The 26,155-nt window shown below is 39.4% G+C and overlaps 1 protein-coding gene across 11 annotated transcripts in view; it reads left to right on the forward strand.

The window, feature by feature from the left end:
- The window catches only part of L3MBTL4 (L3MBTL histone methyl-lysine binding protein 4), a 442,148-nt gene that overhangs the window by 310,026 nt on the left and 105,967 nt on the right, over positions 1-26,155 (forward strand). For all 11 annotated transcript variants that reach the window (XM_053205899.1, XM_053205893.1, XM_027068534.2 and 8 more), the window contains 2 exons: positions 13,365-13,538; positions 25,412-25,482. In XM_053205899.1, the coding sequence (XP_053061874.1) occupies positions 13,365-13,538; positions 25,412-25,482 (245 nt within the window). The remainder of the gene's footprint in view (positions 1-13,364; positions 13,539-25,411; positions 25,483-26,155) is intronic.

Consider the following 26,155-nt stretch of genomic DNA (forward strand, 5'->3'; position numbering starts at 1 on the left):
GAGAGAGAGACAGACAGAGCATGAACGGGGTAGGGTCAGAGAGAGAGGGAAACACAAATCTGAGGTAGGCTCCAGGCTCTGAGCTGTCAGCACAGAGCCCGACGCAGGGCTCAAACTCACAGAGCACAAGATCTTGACCTGAGCCAAAGTCAGATGCCCAACTGACTGAGCCACTCAGGCGCCCCGCAAAAGAATTTCAATTTGAGTCTAAGAGTGCACATTTATAACAGGTAGAAGGAAGGAAGGAAATAATGCCTCCCTTTTCCTGAACTTCATCTACAATATGAAAATTGGATCCTTATAACTAACAGCATTATGAATTATAGATGGATAAACTAGGGTTGGAACAGCCTTCATCAAATGCACGTGCACCAGTTATTATATTAAGCACTCTGCATCCAGTATAGCCCTTACATTGACACAGTGAGTGGAATGAGATTCTTCATGTTACATGTGAGGAGACCATGATCTGTAGAGGATGAGGATTGGCGGTAGAAGGAGGATTGAAACTCAACCTGGTCGCTAAAGCCTCTTTTGCTGCAGGATCCCTCAGGTGCTTTACATGAGTAGAATAAATTATACCCTGAAAAAGAGAAGTAAAGAAAGGAAGAGCCTTCAGTAAAGTTTCTTAACATTAAAATCATCATTAGGAACCAGAAAGATGGAGCAGACATATTTTTCTCTATTACTCCCACTAAAACGTGGACATTATATATAAAAGAAACATGAAGGCTATGAAAAGTGGAGAGGAGGAGGCAGACCAGTTAGAGACCTTAGGACCTGAGTAATAGCACAGTGACAAAATTCCCTGTGTTTTCTTTCTCCGCACATATCCTAGACTCATTGTTTTCATTTATTCATTTGTTTTAAGTGCATTGATAATTGCTTGTTGAAGCATGGTTTTTATTATGGCTGCTTTGCATTTCTTGTGAACTAATTCTATCATTTGTGTCATCTTGATGTTGGCATTAGCAGCATGCAAATATGCAATTATAGAGCTCACTAGTAAAAGTAAATATACATTCAAATTCAGAATAGTCTTAATAGTGTAACGGTGGTACATCAGTCACTTTAACTCTAAAAAAAAAAGGTAAATGAAAAAAGTTTAAAAATAGCTATAGCTATAGTAATCCATTATAGATTAACAATATAAAAAGATGTAAATTGTGACATCAATAACATAAAAAATGGGAGGGAGAAGTAATAGTGGTTTAAATACAATGGATTTAAGTTATTAGCTGCCTAAAATAGATTATTATAACTATGTTTTATATAAACCTTATGGTAATCACAAAGAAAACAAACCTGTAGTAGATACACATACTATAAAGAAATAGGAGTCAAAGTATATTGTTACAAAAAAAACCCATCAAATCACAAAGGAAGACAGCAAGAGAGGAAGAAGAGAACAAAGAAACTATAAAACATTCAGAAAACACTTAACAAGATGGCATTAGTAATTCTTTGCCTTTAAATAACCACTTTAAATATAAATGGATTAAATTCTCCAATCAAAAAGCATAGAGTGATTGAACATATTTTTAAAAAGATCAAACTATGTGCTGCCTGGAGAGACTCACTTTAGCTTTAAGGACTCACATAGGCTTAAAATAAAGTAATGGAAAAAGATAATCCATGCAAATGGTTACCAAAAGAGAGCAGGGGTGCCTAGATTTATGTCAAATTAAAATATACTTTAAGTCAAAAATTATCTTATAAGATAAAGGAGGTCATTATATAATGAGAAAGGAGTCAATTTATTGAGAGGATATAACAATTGTAAATATGTAGCCAGCATTGGAGAATGCAAATGTACAAAGCAAACATTAACAGAAGTGAAGGGACAAATAGGTAGCAATAAAATAGTAGAAGTCTTCAGCACCTCACTTTCAGCAATGGATAGATTATCCAGACATAAAATCAATAGGAAACAATGAATTTGAGCAGTATAGACAGAACATGTGTGTATAATAGACATACAGAGAACATTCTGTCCAAAAACAACAAAATACACACTCAAGCACACTTTGAACGCTGTTCAGGATATATCGTATGTTAGGTAACAAAACAAATCTTAACAGATTTATGAAAATTGAAATCATATAAAGTATCTTTTCCAACCGTGGTGGTATGAAACTAGAAATCAGTAACATGAGGAAAATTAGACAATTCAGAAATATATGAATGTTAACACACTCATGAACAACCAATAGTTCAAAGAAGAAGTCAAAAAGGAACTTTTTTAAAAAACCTTGAAACAAAGGAAAATGACACACAACATTAGGGGATGCAGCAAATGGAGGTCTAAGATTAAAATCTGTATCAATAAATGCCTACACAAAGAAAAAAGAACAATCTCAAATAAACAACCTAACATTATAACTCAGGGAACTAGGAGAAAAAGAATAAAATAAGACCAAAATTAGCACATGGCAGTAAGTAATAAAGATTCGAGTGGAGATAAATGAAATTGTTATTAGAAACAATAAAAAGATCAATGGAACTAAGTTATCTTTTTGAAAAGATTAAAAACACCTTTAGCTAGTCTAAGAAAAGAGGAAAAAGACTAAAATAAATAAAATTAGAGGAAAAATTACAGCTGCAATCCATATAAAGGGTCACAAGAGACTACTATGAACAATTACATACCAATAAATTGTAGAACCTAGAAAGTAAATCCCTAGAAACATACAATCTTCCAAGATTGAATCATGAGGAAATAGAAAATTGAACAGGTCAGTAATGAGTAAGGAGAATGAATGAATCACCAAAAACCTCACAACCAAGGGAAATCCTAGATCAGATGATTTTACTGGTGAATAATACTAAACACTTAAAGAATTAATTCCAGTCCTCAGCTCTTCCAAAAAAGTAAAAAGGAGGGAGTACTTCCAAACTCATTTTATGAGGTCAGCAATTCCCTAATACCAAAACCAGGCAAGGACACTACAAAAAAAGAAATTTATATGCCAGTATCCCTAATGAACATAGATGCAGAAACCCTCAACAAAATACTAGCAAACCATATTTAACAGCACGTCAAAATGACCATACACCATGATTGAGGGGGATCTATCCCATGAATGCAAGGATGGTTCAACAAATGCAAATCAATAAACATGATACACCATATTAATAGACTGAAGGATAAAAATCATATAGTCATAACATATGCCAAAAGAATTTGACACAATTCAGCATTTTTATGATAAAAACTGTCAACAAATTAGGTATAGAAAGAATGTAGCTCAACATGATAAAAGGTGATACGTGACAAGTCTACAGCTAACATTATACTCAGTGGCGAAAAGCTGAAAGCCTTTTCCTGTAAGAAGAGACAAAGACAAGGAAGACCACTCTTGCCACTTTTGTTCAACATATTTCTGTAAGGGCTGCCCAGATAATAAGGCAAGAAAAAAATTAAAAGGACTCGAGATCAGAAATGAAGAAGTAAAATGAATAAGACATGATCTTATCTATGGAAAACTCTAAAAACTACACTGGAAAACTATCCGAACTAATGAATGAATTCAGTAAATTTGCAAGAAAGAATACCAATATACAAAAGTCAGTTATGTTTCTGTATACTAACAATGAACTTTCTGAAAAGAAATTAAGAAAATTTCATTTATAATAGCATCAAAAAGGGGGCACATGGGTGACTCAGTCAGTTAAGCGTCCAACTTCAGCTCAGGTCATGATCTCACAGTTCATGAATTGGAGCACCACGTCAGATTATGCTGACAGCTCAACCCCTCTCTGCTTCTCCTGAACTCATGCTCTGTCTCTCTCTCTCCCTCTCTCTCTCTCTCTCTCAAAAATCAAAGCATAATAATCAAAAAAGTATGCCACTAGCATAAAAGTAGTCACATAAAGGAACAAAATAGAGCACAGAAATAAACCCACATATATATAGTCAACCGATCTTTGAAAGAGAGCCAAGAATGTACAATGGAGAAAGGATAGTGTCTTCAATAAATGACATAGGGAAAATTGGATATCCATATGCAGAATGAAACGACTCTTACTCCATACATAAAAATCAATTCAAAAAAATGGGGTGCCTGGGTGGCTCAGTCAGTTAAGTGTCTGACTTCAGCTCAGGTCATGATCTCACAGTCCGTGAGTTCGAGCCCCGCATCAGGCAGGCTCTGTGCTGACAGCTCAGAGCCTGGAGCTGCTTCGGATTCTGTGTCTCCCTCTCTCTCTGCCCCTCCCCTGCTCATGCTCTGTCTCTCTCTGTCTCAAAAATAAATAAAAACATTAAATTTTTTAAAAATCAATTCAAAATGAATTAAAAACTGCAACGTCAGGCTTGAAACTGTAAAAGTCCTAAAGCATAGGTAAAAAGTTCCTTGGGGGACCTGGGTGATTCAGTCAGTTAGGCAATTAAATCCTGACGTCACCTCAGGTCTTGATCTCAGGGTCATTACTTCAAGCCCCACATTGGACTCCATGCTGGGCATGAAGCCTACTTTGTAAAAAAATTCCTTGACATTTGTCTTGGCAATGACTTTTTGAATGTGATACTAAGAACACAAGCACAAGCAACAAAAGCAAAAATAAGCAGGTGGGATTACATTGAAATAAAAAGCTTCCACACAGCAAAGGAAACCACAAACAAATGAAAAGACAACCTATGGAATGGGAGTAAATATTTGCAACCCATACATATTTGATAAGGGTTCAATATCCAAAATATGTAAGGAACTCCTACAACTTAATCATAAAAAACCTACAAATAATCTGATTTAAAAATGGGCAAAGGACCTAACTAGACCTTTCTCCAAAGAAGACATACAGAAGGTCAACAGGCACATGAAAACATGCTCAACATCACTAATCATCAGAGAAATGCAAATCAAAACCACAATGAGATATCACTTCCCGCCTCTAAGGATGACTATAATAAAAATAAAAAGATAACAAGTGTTGGTGAGCATGAGACATGGGAGTCCTTGTGCATTGTTGTGGAAATACAAAATGGTGCAGCCACTGTGACAGTATGGGGTTTCCTCAAAAAATTAAGAATAGAACTACCATATCACCCAACAACCCCGCTTCAGGTGTATATCCAAAGGAACTGAAACAAGATTCTTGAAGAGATACCTGCACTCCTATGTTTATTATAGCATTGTTTGCAATAGCCAGGATATGGAAACAACCTAAATACCCATTGGTGGATGAATAGATTGAAAAAATGTGACATCCACATACAACAGACAATGCTGTTTAATAAGAAGGAAATCCTGCCATTTACAACAGTGAAATAAGCCAGAAAAATACTGTATGATACCACTTTTATGTGGAATCTAAAATAGACTCGTACAGAGTAGAATGGTGGATACTAGAGGTTGGGGGGGGGGGAGGAAATGGAGAGGTGACAGGTTAAAAGGTACAAGGTTTCAGTTATGCAAGGTCAATAAATTCTGCAGATCTATTATAAAGCGCAGTGCGTATAGCTAATAGTGTATACTTAAAATTTGCTAAGAAAGTAGATCTTAAATGTTCTCTTTTTTGAATGTTTATTTACTTTGAGAGAGAGAGAGAGAGAGAGAGAGCATGCATGTGCCGGTGTGTGTGCTCCAGTGGGGATGGGGGAATGGTGGCAGAGTGAGAGAGAATCCCAAGCAGGCTCTGCCATGACTCAGGGCTCAACCCCAGGAACCATGAGATCATGGCCTGAGCCCTAATCAAGAATTAGGATACTCAACCAACTAGCCACTTACGTGCTCCATAAGGTCCTACCACTAAAAAACTAAACTAAAATAAAATAATGAAGGTGGCAGGAGGAGAGCTTTGGAGGTGATGTGTATATTTATGGTCTTGATGGTGATGATAGTTTCACAGGTGTATATTTATCTCAAACTCATCGTGTTGTATACGTTAAGTATACACAGCTTATTATATGCCAGTCATACCTCAATAAAGTTGCTTTAAGCAATAAAGAACCAAATAAACATTATAGAATGGAAAATAATAACCACAATAAATAGGAACATTAGTATTGTATTTTGTATCATAGAAGGCCTTTTCCAATTAAAGATTCATGGTAGTCACAATACCAGGACCTTGCTTGATTTGTCTCATTTGGTTTTCACAAAAGTCCATATGAGAAAGCTGTTCATCACCATTTTATAGATGAGGGAGTAGGAGACAGTGGAAAAGCTTGCCCAAGGTTCTGGTGCTAACAGCTTTAATCCAGTTTCCTCTGATTCTTAAACCTGTGCTTTTTGGCACTATCCTGATTATAGCCTCCATTTGCACGGTGATTCTCTTCTAACTTCCTACCTGACCATTGCAGCAAGTTCATAATATCTAGCGTGACTTCATGGGCTGCATTACCCCCACAAAAAATTGTTTCTAGAACGAAATTTATTTTATCCAACTCTTTGAACTATGAGTTCTATAGCTATCGACTTATTTTAACTCTACTTAGGAAACTTTTGTTTTTAATATTCATACTTTTTTTTTACTGTGTGCATTCACTTTTCTAATGCTTTTAATGACAATTAAGTGAGGTATCAGCTGTGTTATGGGCAAGGCTAGTCAGAATCAGAGAAAATTTGCCTGTAACTTGTCTTGAGCAACTATTTTAAAGCCGCCTGAATTGGAGGAAAATTGGCCCTGAGACGTTAGAATCTGACATCTATGCCAGTTGATTTTTGCCCATCTCTGTGTTTGAGAACAACATAATAGAAATTGTGTTACATCCTCAGTACATATTTTAAAAATTATGATGTTTCTTTCTTCCTGGGTCTATATTTCCAACATATTATTTGTACGTGCTCTTAATCCTCATAGAAGCAAAATCATCAATAATTTAAGTCATGTTAGCTCTTAAAAGTTTCTGTAGAAACTATATAGGTATTCCATAATTTCAGCAATCTGAACTGGAGTATGTATCATGTTTTTTAGTGCCATTTGGCCAGAAAATCAGCATTTTCTTAAGAATAAAAAATGTCCAGTTAACATTCTTATACTATGTTAAGTTTAGACTACCCACGTATTAAAGATTGAAAAGGAATGGCTTATTTTCAGAAAGTTAAATGACAGAACAAGCAGTATTCAGTCTACTGGGAAAGAGTGTGGGGTGGAGTATGGTGGGCGGGCTGCTGGTCTTCTTACATGACTGGTAGGATGCCAGTCACCTGCCAGAGAATGGGGTCTTGTCGCCTCAGGGCCCAGGGCCAAATCACAGGGCGGGCGGCATTTATTTATCTAGTTCCTTCCCATTTCCTCGCTGACCCCCTTTTTCTGCTAAGTCTCCGTGACCTCTCTCATGATCTGGCAGAGGGAGCCATTCAGTATTTCCCTGCTGCCTTTTGTTTCGGAGAGGCAGACCCCTCAGACCACCTCTTCCATGAATGCTTCCAAATAGGATGCCTCCTCCCACTCCAACAAGTATTCTTTGTCTTTCGAAGATAGATGAAAAGACTTCGAATCTAATATCCCAGGTGAGATATAATTCTTCTGGGTTGCTTATCTGGGTCATAGAAGGAAAAGCATATAGTTGGCTTGTAAAAAAAAAATCGAGGCTACAATATAGAACACAGTAGGCCTCATCGAGGGGGTAGGTTAGTTACGTTAGAAAAGAACTCTTTAAAGTCTCACTCTGTTTTTAATTCGTGAGTTAGATGAGGGCGTAGTGCTAGTGCAGAACTCCTCCTGGGAGCTACTGTCTATTTCTGGCAAGTTCACTTTTCAAGATCAGGAGAAAGGTTGTCAACGACTTGACATTCTTCCTGAAATCCTGCTGACCTCTGTGTTGTTGTTGTTTATTTATTTTTGGAAGTACAGCATGAAGGGGCTATTTCATCTTTGCTGTCTTGCTGAAATTTGTAATGCTTCCCAACATTTTAATGTCATGTCACAGAGAGAAAATGGTCGCCAGTACTTGGGAACAAGAGGGGATTTCGAGCCTGGAGGAGACTGCTCCAGGCTGGGAGGACTGGCCTGGGACTCTGGCCAGTGCAGCTGTACATTGGGTGGGAAGCTACCATTAGAAAAGTTGTGACAACTCAGTTATAACCTTCTGGCCAAAACTGCCCACTACCTGGGATGTGACAGAACATGGCCCATTGTTTTCAGCAGACCAGGGTAGTCAAAGAGAAGCAGAAACCGAATTTGCAGCTTAGGTATGAGAAAATGAACAGAGTGTTGATTCAAGATGATAACATAGTAGAATGAGCAAAACTGGAGTCCGAGAGGTTGGGCAGTCAGGAGTCATCCTCTAGACTCAGAATTGGGGCCAGATGGGGAATCCATGATGAACGTAGGGATCCAATTAGAGGGCAAAGTACGGTAATAGAGAATAATTGAGGGTGACAAGCATACAGAAGACCAGCCAGGTAGTATCTGGGAAGTGGATCCTCGCTCTGGGGTTGGGACTGGGAGGCAGAAATCCTATCCTGCGAAGGGGCCAAGAAGAAAGTAGGAACATAGAGCTTCTGTCCCAGTAGGGCCCCCGAATTCTAGCTGTAGCAGCAGACCAGGCATTTAGGAACAAGGACCAAGGCATATGCCTCATTGGTAGACTTGGAGCCCACGAGGCTGCCCAGAGTCCTGAACGACGGCATGAGCGCTGATATCAGCCGTGGGCACCGTTCAGGTTTGGACCTTTGAATCCTAGAATGGACGACTGTGTTTCACAAATTACCTTCGGCCTCAGATCAGGATTGGTCCTGGGAATATGGGGAAACTGCACCAACCTGTGAGCAAAAAGGAGGACAATCCAAAGGCTGAGGGTCCTCCTGGGCCCGACACAAAACGCAGTGATTCTCAGCTGCCAGGCGCTGCTGCGTCCGGCCTTGCCCCGTTGTGACTCGAAGACAGAGCAACAGTCAGGAGTGCTCCTCAAAGGAGTACAGGCCAGTTTTCTAAAGAAAAAAAAACATGTATACCAGTAAAATTTACTTTTACTTTCCCGTTCATCCTCCGATGTTAACGTTATACTAAAAGATTCAGAAAAGCAAAAGTAATATTTCTAATTGCCATCGTTTTTATGTTTCTTGCTGTTTATGAAGAGGACTACTAGGATCTCCATTTTTGATCTGTTAGAAAATCTCTTTTAAAACTTGTCTGCAGCTGGCTGGCACCTTTCTCCTTATTTAGCGTTTACCCTCCGTTCATATGCCTTGCTGTCGGTGAGCTTGGGACTGACATGTTTTTTAATCAATTATGCGGTCGAACCGTATGAAATTTGGATATTTGACTGCCTCTGTGTTTTAGAAACTGCACTTTCCTGTGGGCTAACCTGGTAGTACCTGCTGTCTCTTGCTTCTTTTCCTGCAAACAGCAAACATGCCCTTAATTAAGGAGGGACCCAGAACCAGGCTGCTCAGTCAGAGGAACCGTGTCTTTCACACAATGCTGCTGCTCAGTGCTTCCCCTCAGCCTGCAGTTTTTACACTTCCTATCTTGGCCTGAATGAGCTGAAATTTGAATGCACTGCTTTCCTGTCAGTCAGAAGCTGACATCTTACCTGGACCAACAGAGCTTTAAGCCATAAGAATTTCAGCTTAGGTCAACAATTTTCTAAAGAGACTGTGTCCTCAGAACCTCCTTTCCCCTATATTTATCTAGCTCATAAGTAAGTTTTAGGGGCACCTGGTGGCTTAGTTGGTTAAGCGCCCGACTTTGGCTCAGGTCACAATCTCACAGCTCATGAGTTCGAGCCCCGCATCGGGCTCTGTGCTGACAGCTCAGAGCCTGGAGCCTGCTTCAGATTCTGTGTCCCCCTCTCTCTCTGCCCCTCCCCAGCTTGCACTCTGTCTCTCTCTCACAAAAATAAATAAACATTTAAAAAGGTAAGTTTTAAATAGTTTTATCACACCTAGAACAACCAATTCAGTGGGTTTTTTTCCTATGGGTATAGATTTATGTGGAATCATGCATGCTGTTACACACACATACACACACATGCACATGCACGTGAGTAAGGTTCTGCATTTTCAGAAAGGCAGACCAAAGTTTGGGATGCCCTCTCTTTAACATAAGTATTTCTCTGCAGAGAACACAAGTAAGCACAGGGGCGCCTGGGTGGCTCAGTTGGTTAATCATCCGACTTCAGCTCAGGTCATGATCTCGAGGTCCGTGAGTTCGAGCCCCGCGTCGGGCTCTGTGCTGCCAGTTCAGAGCCTGGAGCTTGCTTCGGATTCCGTGTCTCCCTCTCCCTCTGCCCCTCCCCTGCTCATGCTCTGTCTCTCTCTGTCTCAAAGATAAATAAAAACATTAAAAAGAATTAAAAAAAAAACAAGTAAGCACAGCGTTGCAATCCAGAAACTTGTTCCCAGCACAACGCAGGTTAAAAAGGGTGCAGACAACTGTATCTGAGAGCCCCTCGTCCCTTGCTTCTTTTGTGCTTTCGTCTCCCATCGTTATCTTCCTTCAAGTTCTTCACCAAAATATGCAACATATGCTCCTGTCATTTGATATATTCTTTTGCACTTCACAATTCATTCTGATCTGTGTGCTCTGGAGACGTGTTCTCACAGGGCTTGCCTCGTGGAATCGGGAGGCGCTCCATTCTTGTGACGCTCGGTGCGTTCCATTCCGTTTTGCATCCCTCATTACTGCAGAGACAGAGAGGAGCTAGGTGGGAAGTAATAAGCAGGTGATTAGATGACTAGAGGGACTGATTTCTGAGTGAAGGTTGAGGGAAACAAAATTTCTCTAAACTGAAGCACGTGCCGAGCAAGAAGGTCTGTGGCTGCCGTCTACAGTGCTGGACAAACTGGACAAATAAGCCTTAGGAAGAGAGTGTTAGTGCCACGCAGCACATGTTGGGGTGAGGATGTGGAATTAGGAAAACTCATGACTGTAACGAATCATTTAAAAGTCTCAAATTGAAGGGCACCTTGATGGCTCAGTCTGTTGAGCGTCTGACTCTTGATTTGGGCTCAGGTCATGATCCCAGGGTTGTGGGTTTGAACCCTGCGTTGGGCTCTGCACTTAGCATGGAGCCTGCTTAAGATTCTCTCTTCCTCCCTCTGCCCCTTTTCCCCACTTGTGCTCTCTGTCTCTCTCTCTCTAAAAAAAAAAAGTCTTAAATTGTGTATGGGTTAGATGGATAGCAAAACTTCAGAGTAATAGTATCTTAATGAAAACTCAGTTGTACTTGAAATAAACACTTCCCGGTTTCCCTTAGGATAGCCTCAACTTTTTTCTGCAGGAAGTTCTTTCAAAACTCCCCATTAGATCTCATGTGCTGTAGCTTAAACAAATTGACTCCTGCTGCGTTGTTATTAGAAACAGTACTTACTCACATCTTCGGTCCTCACATGGGACTCTGGCACACGCTGACATATTTCCCCCAGACATGAGACGCAGCAAACAATACTGCTCTACCCTGTAGATACCTGCCTTGGTTTCTCTTTGCACAAGAATTATACCACAGTTCTCTCAAGTTTCTTCCTTTTTTTTTTAATGTTTTATTTTTATTTTTGAGAGAGAGCGCAAGCAGGGGAGGGGCATAGAGGGAGGCCGGCAGAGGATCTGAAGTGGGCTATGGGCTCTGTGCTGACAGCAGCAAGCCCTGTGCAGGATGCAGGGCTCGAACTCTTGAAACGTGGGATCATGACCTGAGCTGAAGTCGGACTGAGCCACCCAGGTGCCCCTCATGTTTCTTCTTTTGATGATGTTAAGAACCTTGTCCCCCTTCTGCCCATCTTATTGGTGCTAATAATTAAGTGAACAATTTTGAGGCTTTTTAAGAAAGTGCCAGTCAACTTAGGGAAAGTTGCTTATCCTGTGTGTGACTGTTTTCTTACCTGTAAAATAAATATGTCAATACCACCTTTGGGTATTTAGTAATAAATATTAGAAATAATCTATGTAAAAAACTTGAATTTTAATGGACCTATAGTACACACTCATCAGAGGTACCTTTTTTGGTCTTATTATAAATTGTATTTATTAGTATACATCTTCACTAGATTTATAGCAGATGTTCAGTTAATGGATTATTGAATCAATAACTAAACAAAATAATAAATCAATGCCAAGTATTACACATTACGGAACATGAATGTAAAGGGGACCCTCCTGTCTGCAGCAAAGGCTGATGATCATCCCTGTTGCCAGTTTAGATTCACTCTGGCTTGTTTGGTCAGGCTGGTGTCATCCTAACCATGCCACCCCAAAGTCCAGAAGATCAATTGTAGATATAGGTTGGTACTAAAGGCTTTCTGGGGTTAGATTGTACGTTCTCCTTGGAAAACTCCACTCTATTTTAAAATAGAGGAAAAACTGCATTGGTCCCTGATTTTATCATGCCATGAAAATCGCGAAAGAAAACGTTCATGTTTTCATAATAAAAGAATTTATTATGCATCATATATCGGCAAATATACGGTAAATTGGAAGTAAACTCATAAAAAAGACCCAACTGCTTAGATATTGATGCATTTGACTATGTGCTTCCCTACATGGAGAGGATGATAGCACTGGGATAACAGTAGCCACTACCATATAATGGGGTGTGTATATGTGTGTCAGTGTGAGATTTCTCATGGTCCCAACAACCCTTAGGGTTGGATCTGATTTTCCCATTTAACTGGAGAGAAACTGAAGCTTGAGCATGAAGTACCTTCCCCAGGGTTGTGCACAGGTGACCTCCTGTCACACCTGTGCTTTCCCTGACAGTGGCTCTCTGATTCCTCAGCAGCAGCAGAGCTTTGGGGCTTCTTTAGAGACAGGGATGTGGGCAGAGAAATTTAACAGAGACTACTGCTCAGCCTATAGAAAGAACCAGATCCTGTGTCCTGGCAGATCCTTGCTAGTTAGGCTCCAAACAACATTTCAGATTCAGGATCCAGCCTTCACTGTGGTCTCTCCGTTTTCATCTGAGGTGTCTCTTCACATTCAAACACGGCACTTCCTAGCAGGTTTCAGAAGGATTAAGCAGAAATACAGTATTTCTGGATATATGAATGTTAAGAAATAAGAACAGAAAATTCTCTGATACTGGTCAATAGTTACCCATAGTATTTTTTGATGCACGTGGTCAAATCAGGGCATAAATATAAGAAAATAAAAACTTTCAATCAAGTGTTTATATGACATTTTCATCACTCTACCAGAAGCACATTATTATGTTAGTCTTAGATTTTTAAGTTTCCAAAATTGTAAAACTGTATGTGCTAATGACTCTACCTATGATACTCTGTGGACCAGTGTCTGTGATCTGGCACCTCAGATTTCCTCAAAGGGCGATCTGAAAAGAAACATTAGGGTGTATTCAGTGAGAGGAGAATGTCTGTATTCAGGTCTTAAAGTTTGGGTGTAAGTCTGTTCCCTTGACAGTGGATTCCTGATGTATCACTATAAACTGACGACTGTGCTCTCACTTTTATACAAACCAGTGCTTTTGGCTGCCCGTATTCCGACATGAACTTGAAAAAGGAGGCAACTCTTCATGACCGTCTGCGAGAACAGACACAGGCAAATTTGGAATCTGACTCTTCACATTCAAGATCAAAGAACCTCTGTAGTTTGAACTTCAACGGAAAACACGAGAAGGTGAACAGTCAGCCCAGGTAAGGAACTTTTTGAAAATGTAAATCAGAAAGTAAAGCATGCAGAATAAGAGCAAATATTTTAACTGTACTAGTTCCTTATGTTTCTTTGAAGCGGTTATGTTCGGTTTTGGGTATGATTATGTTCACTGGCTCCTAGAATTCATCTAAGGCTTGATGTCCATTTAAGACACATTTTTTATTTCTTCGCTCACAAAAATTTGAACTTACCCCTTTCTAAATACACACGTGAGGGATAAGAAAGCACATCTCACCTATAAAATTCCGTAAGAGTCCCCTTTATCTTGAACTTCTTTACTCTTTGGTATGGTGTCAGAATCATGGCCGAGTGTTTGCAGTCCCACCAGGACTGCGTCTCCTACCTGGGATCTGTCTTGTCATCGTTAATCCAGATGCACCTCACGCAGGATTTCTTCTCACTCGGAACAGTTTCCATTTTGACTCCTTGATCACGCTCTATCCTTTTGTTCTTAAGTGTGAACTTCTGTTTTAAGTAAGCATCAATTTTTGATTTTCATTTACATGCTATCATTTTCTAAGGGGCTGCAAACACAACCTTATTTGGTATGTTTTAACCTAAATGTGTTAATAATCTAACAATTTTTTTTTTTAAAAAGAGCTCCCTTTCTCCAAGTCAGGAATTGTAAACAGAAAAATCCTACACTCAGTAAGCAATGGGAGATCAGACAGGTGGAGCCAAGAAATGCCTGTCAGAGAAGTGAGAAGTGGGTGTTTTTCAGACTCTGCTTCAGACAGAAGGCACTCCCCTTCAAGCCCTTGAAAGACAGTAGACCCTCCTTCCTTGAGGTTTGAAGGAGCGGCTACTTGAGGGGCTGCTGTTTCTCTGAAACCTCCAGAGCTTTGCTCTTTTCATTCAGCACGTGAGAAAGGAAGAGGTGCATGCCTTTCATCATGCGGGAGCTGCATTTCCACTGCAACAACTTTCTCTCCATTTATGCCATGGGTCCCAGCAAGGCTGCTTCTTCACTCCCAAGGGGAGACCCATCCTTTGGGAGAGTTTGGTGCAAAGTGTGAGTTTTGTTCTTTTTCAGGCAAATGTTGGTATAGGGTATTTGGGTGACCTTTCATTCTTGTCCAATAGCTGATTAGCTGATTTTGGTTTTACTCTCTCTGCACACCACTGTGCAGATTAGCTCTCCTGTAATGTACAATTTCTTTCCTATGGATACTCATGCCTCCCTATTTTTGTAGCTGCATCTTGCATTTTTGTTATTTGTTATACACCCACTTCTCTTGTTGAAACTTCACAGGGTCTAGTTGTTCTTTACTGCTTTTTCCCACCCACACTGTTTACAACTGTAAGTGGTTTGAAACCTCAAGCATCCTTCTATTTCCTAGTTGAGGGAGAATTTTTTCCCTTCCTTTTCTTAAAACTGTTTTCCAAGGAATGGTGTTTATTTATCCCACCCAGAATTATAGAGACCAGTACATCCGTTTGCTCGTACTCTTTTTGTTCTGTTATCTTTTTTTTTTTCCAAATAAAAACTCAGTTTCTCTTGTAAACATTTTAGACATTCATCCTCCATGTCAAGAGTTGGAGAGACAAAACAGATCTTTGAAATGCCTTAAAAAAGCTGTTAGAACTGCCACATTCTTTAAGGCTAACTAAGCCTTTCTTTTTTAGCAAACACGGACGTATGGCCTCCCCTATCTTGAACTCCTCGTAGGCACTTACTCTTTTCAATATATTATTATATGCTTTATCATTTTGAAGAGGATTTGTGCTGAAATACATCAGATAAGCGTAATTACTACAGTAGAAAGAAGTAGAGAATGCCAGTTGATAACCAAGCAGAAAAATCACACATGATCCTATCCTGTCGAATCCTATTCACGGATGCCAAGCACTGTAGAAGTAGCTGGGAGAGGGGAGGGGAGTCGTGCACATCTTGAATTCTTAAGCCTTCTTTTATTTTCCAGTCTCAAGACCAGCGCCCACATTGCACTCCAACCCCTGTACCCACCCCCGTTTTTTTAACCAGCCATCATGACAATGTTTGTATGGTACTGGCCCTAATGCCCACTTTGATTCTACACCCATCGCTGTGACATCCTGTTCATGGTCTAGAATTCCAGGCTGGGGGGAAAAAAAACAGATCAAGGAAATCATCAAGGAATCATATGTAGGCCAATTATGAGCAGAAAAAAAATATATTTTAACTCTCCTCACAGTTTACTCGTAGTAGTTTCCTGAAGCTGACTTTTCCATAACCGAAATATTTGCTCTTAAAACCACAAGATGTCAGATACAAGTGGAGGAGAATATTTAAATTCCATCTCTTTTCTTCTACATGTTGAGGAGAATGATTTTTACTTGGCTCATGTCCCAGATAGACGTGGGGGTTAAATTACTAAAAATTAGAGTTACAGTTTCCACACGCCTCCCATCCACCCATCCATCCACCTATCTGTCCATCCATCCATCATTGAGCTCAGGACAGGCCTTTTGTAATTTCTTATACCAGCAACACTTGTCACCTTAGAATCTCCAGACTGCTGACAACTCAAGTGCAAAATGTAAAATTAACTCTCAACATTCTTCCAGAATCAATTAGATACTGCCCAGCAATTTAGGGAATTTTGTCTTTTCCCTAACTCCTTATCAGTTTTGTGATTACTTTTTAAAAGTATGTTTGTTTTCATATTAATCTTGGTAGAGGCAGTTATGATTAGTCAATCATCTAATTATGTTCACAGTTTCTGAATAGAGGGTCAAGTTTTAAAGTTGAGTGCATTACATGCTACCAGTGGTTTACAATATTCACGTTCATAGCAGTAACATTACATGTTAATACAACTTTAAAGAGTCAGACTCCCAATAGGTCACCATTACTAAAAAACTATATATTCTTTTTTCCTTGTGTTAATAGGGTCAGTCGTATTACATTCATGGTGCACTAAGTACAGGCAAATGACATTATACTTGAGTTTCTGTCATTTAAGTATGGACTCTTGGGGAGAGAGAATAGTTTTAATTTGTTTGACAGTTTTATAGTCTGCACGTACATTACCTTTGGAACTTCCCATAGTCTTGTGATTTAGGCAAAGCAGATATTATTGTCATTATAATATCGCCACTTACAGTTGAGGAATCAGAGATCTTTAAAAGTAACTGATCTGGGACCCAAACGTAGGTGTTCTCATTTGATCCAGCATATTCCTGTTTCAGTAAACTAATAATAGTGACACCAGAAGTATTAGTAATAATAACTATCTAATATTCATGTCACATGCTTACTTTGGGCCACAAAGCACTGTGCTAAACATCATTGTTTGTGCTAAACATCATTGGGTTAATTTCATTTTATCCTCACAACAACCTTATGTGTGATAAGTATTCTTATTCTGAGTTTATAACGCAAGACACCTGCAGGGTCAGAGAGGTTAAGCAGAGCGCGCAGGACCACACAGACAATTAGTAGGAAAGTTAGGATTTGGGTCTAGAATTGCCTGACTCCAAATCTTGAACATGTTTCAACTAGGTTAGACTACAAAGGAATGTTGTTTTAATGTTTTGAAGGGCCTGGCTGAATTTATGTATGGACTACCTTCTACTGTATCTAGGATCCTAAGGGTCATCTTGTGATGTATTTATTTCTTATTTTGTGAAAATAGAACTATTGGAGGGGAGGACTCTTACTATGTTTCCCCAAGACCATTTACTCTCACTTACACTACATGTAATACAAAATTTTCCATCTTGAACACATTTCATTGTAATAGACTGAAGGCCTCACTCTGCAGCAAGGGAATTCAATTATACTCATTAAAACAGTGTCATCATAAAGAAATTACTTTGAAATGCAACTGCTCTCTCCCCCCCATATTATCTTTTAACTGGCTTCCCTAGGCCCGAATGGGGCATTTTTTCCAGGCATTTCCCACCCACGTGAGTTTTCTTTAATAACTTTTTCTTTTGCCTCCCCAAAGCGGTGCTTAATATATCCTAATTCATGCACTTGGTAGAACCACCATTGTTAATATCCAGTCATATTCATGTTCACTCATTGCTATTAAGAAAATCTAAGAAAATGCCTAATAAATCTCATTTTATTTGTCCTAGTGCCTTCCATATTATAAATTTTGTACACTTCCCTAAGGCCTATATTGATAATACAAATGGCTGTGGAAAGCTATGGTAATCAGAGAGAATGGAACGTAGTGGAATAGTTCCTTAATGTTTCTTATAATAAATTGTTCTGCCACAAGCAACTAGTTTATTTCCACTACTCGCATTAGCTGCACCATAAATACTTTCTGTGGGGTCCGTTCTCAGAATTAAAACAGTGTTAGTTGGTTGCTTCCGGTATTAACCTTCCAGGTTATTACAAGGGTTTTCCTTAATCCATCAGTGTCTTCTCTCACGACTTCCCACATAAATTCCCTGCTGTGGGAGATAAAGTCAACTCAGTGTCCCACTCCCTCCCCGTCATCATCCACAATATTGCTTTAATTACTGGGCTGGTGGTGCCTTTGTTCCTCCTACCTTGTCTACTTCCGCCTATATCTTCTCCCTTCACAAAGGCTCATTTTTTGTCTTAAAGCATTCTATAGCAGTTCCAGCCCATATGAGCTTCTTGAGGTTAGAGATCACATTGTACACATTTCTGTATTTCTGACAACTAGTACAATGCCTGACACTCAGTAGGCGCTCAACAAATAAAATAGATTTGGAACAGCCACTCTGTGTCAGACACTTGCTAGGCCCAGGGATATGGACCTAATAAGAAATAGTCCCGCTCCTTGTTCTTAGCCCTGCTTTGTGCTTTGCTCCATACCACACTTCAGTAGCTTGTGTGTGTGCCTTTTTAATGCTTACTTTGTACCAGTGCCTTATTTTCTCGAAAGGACTGGAGGCTGCTAAAGAGGAAGAACCAGTTTTCATTATGCTTTTGTTGCTTCCTCATTCCAGTCACATTATAGGTTCTTAGTAAATCTAAGTTGGTGGGTTCAGGTATATACCTTACTTTGCCTCTTAGAGTCTTCATTTCTTCACCTGTAAAATGAATATAATATGTGAAGCTTAGATCTTGCATCTAGGTGTATAGATGTAGGTAGATATAGATGTTATGACTGGGCCTGGCATGTAGTAGAGACTATTTAAATAATAGTTCCATATCTTTTCCAATTTTTATAAAAATCATTGATTTTAAAGTCTTGCAACTGGGCCAGTCCTAGTTGTGTATATGCAGCACATGTTTGCACCAAAAATGGAAATTTAAAACTTTATTTATTTAGTCTGAGCTACTCCTTGGCATCCAGAACTCAATTAATTACACCCCTTAATCAAGTGAACAGTGATCAACCATCAAGACAACCAGGATCCTGTTGAGGTTGTGGCTCTAGAGGTTGTGGCTAGACAAGAAAGGCACCTCCACCCAGACAGGCTCCCTCCCTCTCCACACCTCCCGGTGCACTCTGAGGGACCTCTAGCTAAGTATGACAATCCTGGGGCTGCGTAATGGGAAGGGACTCAAATATTGCCTACTCCTGCTTCTTGAGCATGGAAGGATATCAGAGCCAAAGAATTGAGTTTCCTTATTGACAGTGTCATGAATGGCAACTTTGAGCTCTCTCCCAGTCATTGCTCTGCTCACTATTCCATACCACCTTCTCCACAAGAATTGGGATCCTGACTGTAACCACGTCCTGAAATCAAACATATTCATTCATTCATTCATTCATTCATTCTTTTCCATTTAACAAATACTTAGAAAAGTGCTGTTCTGAAATCTAATGCAAAACAGACTAAAATCCTTGTCCTCAGTAAGCTTTCACTTGGTGATAAGAAAATCACCCAAGCTAGTGAAGTGGCAGGACGAGGATCTGAACTCAGGCAGGAGGACTCGGCAGGAGGCATGTTGATTCACTCATTGCATTGACATTTATTCATTCAGCAAATACGTGTGGAGCTTCTCTGCGGGCTGAGTGGTGTGTCAGGTGCTAAGGACATGGGGGTGAACAAAACTGCCCCGTCCCTGCAGGTAGAGGAGATGGATGAGGAAAGACAAAAGTAAACCGTAAATGAGGAGAAAATCACAGACTATGATTAAGTGCCACAGAAGAAGTAACAAAGGAGTGAATGGGCAACACTCAAAGTGTCTCCAGGATTACCTGTCTTAACGTCCTAGAGACCTCAAGCAGATCCGTGCCATTAGGAAAAACAAGGTGGGGGGATAGTTCTGTGGAATAGTTTGCAAATTGAAAATGAAGTGAGTCGTGTCAAGATCAGCTCAGCGGTGTGGACAGAAACAGTGCTGGGGTGAAAGGACTTGGCCCTCGTTGGATCCCCCTTGCCTAGCTTCCTTTGGCACTTTCGTGTTTTGTAAACAAACTGACCCTTCCGCTGATATGTTACAAAATACCCAATGTATGCCTTAAAAAGATCTTTAAAACTATTTCTCTGAGCTGGTTCTCACAAGGCATTTTATAATTTATTGTGGATCTCTGGATTTCTGGAATCCTGCCTTGGCCCAGGCTCTTAGTAATTAAATGCTGCAGAACGGCGTGTGCTAATAAAAAGTCCACGGTTCCTTGCATAAAGGAATACTGCTGTTCCTGCACACCAGAAAAACAAGACTTTGTTGCCCAAGCACCAGCAGGCATTTTTTTCTCATCTACATACTTCATTTGGCTTTAAAGTAATTATTTTCCACTCATTGTAAATAGTAAAGTTGGGACACTTGACGTGATTTTTTCTCATAACTAAAACAAGGCTTATGTATTATAAGTAGAAAATATAGATAAGTAAAAATAAAATAATAAAAATTAAAAAATTAATAATGTTCAGACCTTTCCTTGTCAGATAGCATAACTTATAGACTTATAAAAATATGACAAAGTTCCCACTACAGTAATTCAGGTAATATAGAAGTTTTTTAAAAAAATTTCTCACTCCCCACTTCTCAACTCTGATGGGTGTCCTGAGGCTCCTTGTGTGAAGAGTCATGTTCTCTTTTACACTTTTTCTGTGTTTATATACATATGGATATTCAGGTATTCAGATATGAATAAAAGATATTCACTCTTTTAAAAAACAGTACAGTAATTTTGTGTTAATGTTTCTTTGGAGGTTGGCTTGTATCACTCTGGGTAGATTAGGGTATAACCATGTTGGGGAAACATGACTGCATTCTTGACATGAACACGTAAGGGAAGTTTTAAAGGACCCTGACATTAAATATAATAAATAAATAAAGCTTTAGCTTTTATAAAATACGCACGTATTTTTATCCCAAGTTTATAATGGTGGTCTGAATAAGGCACCTGTAAATAAGTCAGCATTTATGGCCAGAAGAAAAATAACCTGGTCTTAGACTTTTATTTTTATATGGAAAAGTTGTAAAGACTTAAGCAACTAAGTCTGCCTACAAAGGAAAACAAATTTGCCCTATCCTTTATGCACTGCCACGTAAAACCATTGTTTGTTGGCTCAGAGGAAGTTTGACAATAAAAGATACTAGCTTAAAACATGCTTTATTTACTTAACAATGTGTCATGGAAAATTTGCAATATTAAGTGGATTCAGTGCATTGTTTTTAATAATGATCGTATTCCATAGTGTGGACGTACCGTAGCTCATTCGCCTATTGACAGGTATTCAGGTTGTTTCCAGTATTTTCCCTCTGTAAATAGTGCTGCAGTAAACATTTTCATATGTAGATCATTTATTGATGCTTTATAATGCAGTACTTTTAAAAGTTGAATTGCATTTTACTTATAAACTAAACATACTGTATGGACCCTTTCTTAGGTTTATAGAGTCTTACAGAGTCCTTGATTTATTTTGCTTTACTATAACTAAATTCACATATACAAACATATACATACATGTGTACACACACATAAACATAAGAATACGTATGTAGAAAGCCTTTGCAGTCCTCATAATGTGTCCCCAGCCTGCACATCTCACCTCATCACACACCACAGCCACTATGATTTCTTCCCCTGCCTGCTTTCCACATGCCAATGTCTTTGCGGTGTCTCTCTCGACGCTTCCCTTAGTAAAACTTGGTTTGAGCCCTCTGCAAACTCATCTCCTGAAAGCTTTTTCTGATCTCACTGACATTTTAAGCAGGAAATACCCTCCCACTTTGTGATCCCAAAGCAATTTCTTCCTCTCTTCGTGTAGCCCTTTCCTCAGTCTGCTTTGTGTGGAAATTGGCACTGCTCACATCTGTGTCCTCCGGTAGATTATGAGTCTCTTGGTGGCAGACCCCATTTCGGATGAATGCAACACCTGCATTTAGGAAAAGCTCAAAGAAATATTTGTTGGACTTGGGCAATTTGTCTAAGAAATAAAGAGCAGTCAGAGCTCAATATTTGCCTTTCAAGCCCTACTCTAAGTTGTAACTACTGCAGTTATTAAGGCCATTTTGAGAAAAGTAGTAATGTAAATCCATCACATGTTATATGTATGTTTTTGGCTTTAGGAGCCTTTTCCTTTACTGCTAGAACAGGAGTCAGCAAACTTTTTCTCTAAAGGGCCAAGTAGTAAATATGTTAGGCTCTGGGAGCCTTGAGATCTCTGTTACAGTTTCTCAGCTTGACCACTGTTGTGTGAAAGCAGCAGTGGACAGTAAGTAGCAAATGAGCAGGGCTGTATTCTACTAAAATTTCATTCACAGAAACAATGGGCAGGATTTGACTCCTGGACTGTCTTTTGCAACTCCTGTTCTGGAAGGCATCTAACTACATTTAGACGACTAACCTGACTTAAATCCAAATTCTGATTTTTCCACTTTGGCTCTTCTGTTTACTGTGTGACTTTGGGTCAACTACTAAGCCTCTCTGTGTTTTTCAACACATGTGATTAATATTACCTACCTTCATGTTAGGCATCTAGTTCAGGGCCTAGCATTTACTGAACCCAGAAACAGTAGCCACTAACTTGCCTTATTAAATGTAGCCGAAGCATAGAAAGAGGGTCAGAGAGTGTGCGGTCCCTTTTTCCAAGTGGACGTAGCAGAATCCTAAGGACAAGGCAAATGGAAAACCAGTGGGTAGCAGAGCCTTTCAGATAACAGGGGCAGGTCTCACCAACAGAAACAGGAATCCTCTTAGTCATGTGCCCTCCTCTGTAGAGTGCACAGGGATACACGGACAGACAGGTAGCCTGGCATTTACTGCTCCGACAGCAGTATCACTAACAAAAGATTTTGAAGATTGCTTGGAGCACCTGGAACTATGAAGGCTGTATAAAAGGTATAGGCTAGGCTTCAAGCAGAATTATCGGTGAGATAGTAATACCTGGGGATTTTAATCGTGATACCTTTTTAGCTAAAATACAAACAATTATTCTTTGGCATATTACTGGCCTAATCATCTGCAAACGTTTCTACTGTCTGTATGCAGTAGATTCTTTTAAGATTCAGCCCTTCAATTGCTTTTCCCTTTACCGTCAAGGTGAAGTCCAGACACTTGAGAACAGTGTGCAGGGCTCTCCACAACTTGGCTTTAGCTTGTTCTTTTAGTTCTTTGTGCTCCTTGCACAGGGCAGGTGCTTTAGCCAAATAGGTTGATTAGTTTCTTCATGTCCTGCAAACACCCTCCCTCCCATTTTGCTTATGCTCGGTCTACGGCAGTTTCTGCTTTTCTCCCACCCTAATTTTCTAGAATTTTACAAGGCTGGTGGTCATGCACATCTCCCTTCTGTCAGGACCCGACCCAGCTGCATTCTCCGCAGAACTCCCCACTAGCCTAGTGCCAGGCCATCTCTCCCTCCAGCTGCCAGGAGCATGATTGACACTCCCTTTCTTCTGCTTTGTCTGTGACATCTCCTTGATGCCTTCTGTAAATGCTCAGCAAACATTGGACAGTGATTTACAGAGTACAAATCCAACCTGGATATGGAGTCTACAGACCTGAGTTTGTGTTCTGGCTTCACCATTGACTCACTGTGTGCCCAAGATGGGCAAGTAGCTTAAGATCTCTGAGCCTTGGACCCTTTATTTATACCAGGAGTCCTATCTCCACCTTACAAAGTTTGCACGAATGACGTGAGGGTGAACAAAGTGAAGAGTGGAGGAGTCCTTAGAAGGCATCTATCTCCCTCAGGAAATGTTACTGAGCCTGAACCGATTACAGGGTTTCGCTTGGTGTTATCTCCCCAGTGATGTAATAATTTTGAAAGCGAGACTGTACTGAAATATATTGGTGGTAAATGGCAGTGCCTGGAATTTTTTTTTAAACTACTCAGTAAATTTATTTGATTTATTTTTAAATTGCTTTTTAAAATCCCCATCAAAATTATATAAGGCATACCAGCTTCTGTTTTTCAAAATTTTTAAGTTAGAATCAAGATCTTCATCAGTATCTATTGTAGAGGGATGCTTTAAGATGGCTTGAAAATCAGCTCAGTTTCATCAAATTTGTCAAGTTTGGGGGAATATACCCAAACAAATATTTGCCAAAATATATAAACAGAGCTAAAATTATTCTTTTTTCCATCTTACTCTTTGCAAAATGACTGCACCATGCTATTTAGTGCACATGTTGTGCCCCTGGCATTCCACATTGACCAGCTTTCTCCACCAGATGCTCGCTGCTTCAATTTAAGCCCTCTTTCTATTGTTAATATTCTTTCTTACAAGGATGTAAATTAATCCTGATGATCTGTATATACCCAGAATGTAATGAAAATTAAGCATATTGAATTAATGAAAATATTCCTCACATTTTTATGCGTGTCTGTACTGCCTAAAAGTTTGTAGACTATTTTGTAATATATTGTTTCACTCATTGCTCAGAACCAACACCTTAAGGCAAGCCCAGTCTCCATTTTGCACATTGGGAAGCTGAGACCGGTAGATTTGAAAATGAGCTCTGGCTCACAAACCTCGAGCCTGGACCCAGATTTTCTACACTGAGGGTACCAGACCTCCTTTTAAGGTCCAAAGATGGGATTTCAAAAGAAATTCTTTCTCAGTTTCTTGATTTTTTGATTTAAAAAAGGTCTTAGTGTAAAAAGGATAATCTAAGTGATATGTGGCTAAAATTACCTAGAGTTATGTAGAAGTTGCTTAGGTTTCTGTGTAAGGTTTTGGGACCTGAATCAGTGTCCTCGCGTAAAACAGAAATTGAAGAAATACTCAGGAGCTTATCAGGATAAAATGAGAGAGCTGTTATACAGGTAATAGGAAAATACATTTGCAAAGCAAGCTATTATAATTTTCATTAAAATCATAAATATATGCAGATAAATTAATCAACTATCTCAGGGTCTCTCTACTTAAAATTAATTTACTAGGTAATTAGCAATGCTGGAAAAAGTTTCATTTTAGAAACTTCCATGTTCATTATAAGCCATGAGCTTCAAGTTTTAATAAAGTTGTATGATGGAAAAGTTACAAAATTAGTCCTTACTGCATACCAGAGCATTTTAAAAGTTAATTAATTCACTGACATTCAGCTGCGTAAATTACTTTATACAGTTGTTTTAGTACAATGTCTATAATCTTCTGATCAAAATAAGAGCTAAAATCATAAGTAGCAATTATTATTTACCCACCTATTAGCACACCGTCCCCTACCATCCCTGCTAGCTTCTCCTCACAGTCTGAAGAGATTATTCTCCAGAGAGTTTTGGAAACTTTTTACTGTAACAGAATGAATGGGGGTTGCAGAGGGGAGAGCTTTCAAGTTACAGGCTTCAAAGTTGGTTTCCGACGGAAAGTATATTTTTAAAATCTTATATGGAAGAAGAATTCTAACAAGGTTGTGTGCAGCAAGATACCTGCTAATTCACTATTGTTTACTCGGTGGTTTCTATTTAAATTTGTGCTGCTGTCATGATTTATTCCTACCTCACAGGATAATGAATCTAGATTTTATTTCTGTTCTCTGCCCAGACTTGTACAGCAGGCAAAGTGTTTGAAAATCAAAGGAAAAGAAGATATTGACTTGGATAATCTCTTCAGAGGTAAAAACGAAAATACTAGCAAAAACACAGACTATGCTTTTTTGTGTGAAATATGTCTTATTTGTTTGCTGGGTTGGTTTTATCACTCCAGTAGAGAACAGTGGAACGAACTTGAAGAGGGGAGGAAGATTTGTGTTCTAGTCCCAACCCTTCGGACAAGTAGGTTCCACTCCTTCTACAGCCTGACCTTGATTCCCTCATTTTTAAAGTGAAAGGGCTAGACTGTGATTTCTGTGGTCCTCACTCCTGATGGGACAAATCAGAACCTATCAAAGTGAAGGTCTCTGTGGTGGAGTCACTCACCATCTGCAAGAGGGCATGGGGGAGGGAAATCAGGAGTATCTCATGGCATTTGTATATGTTGGGGGACTGGGAAATGTACCTCCTATTTAAGACAGGCAATAAGGTTATTGGGGGAAAAGTTTAACCATTAAAAGCTGAAGGATTATTAGAGTGTAGGAAAAAGAACTGCCTGTCTTCATTTAATTCTCTTTCTTTCTGATTAAGGTTTGCTCTAGACAGAGTTTCACCTGTAATTTTGAGGTTCTATTGTAGTAAGCTAAGGAATGAGTTTCCCCTTAGTTATGTTAATTTAGTGCAATAGTTTTTAATCTCATCAGATGAAAACATTGGTAATTTGTAATCAGCGTTCTTATGTCTTCAGCCATAGTAG

This window comes from Acinonyx jubatus, chromosome D3, assembly GCF_027475565.1.
Source record: "Acinonyx jubatus isolate Ajub_Pintada_27869175 chromosome D3, VMU_Ajub_asm_v1.0, whole genome shotgun sequence".
Taxonomy (NCBI): Eukaryota; Metazoa; Chordata; class Mammalia; order Carnivora; family Felidae; genus Acinonyx; species Acinonyx jubatus.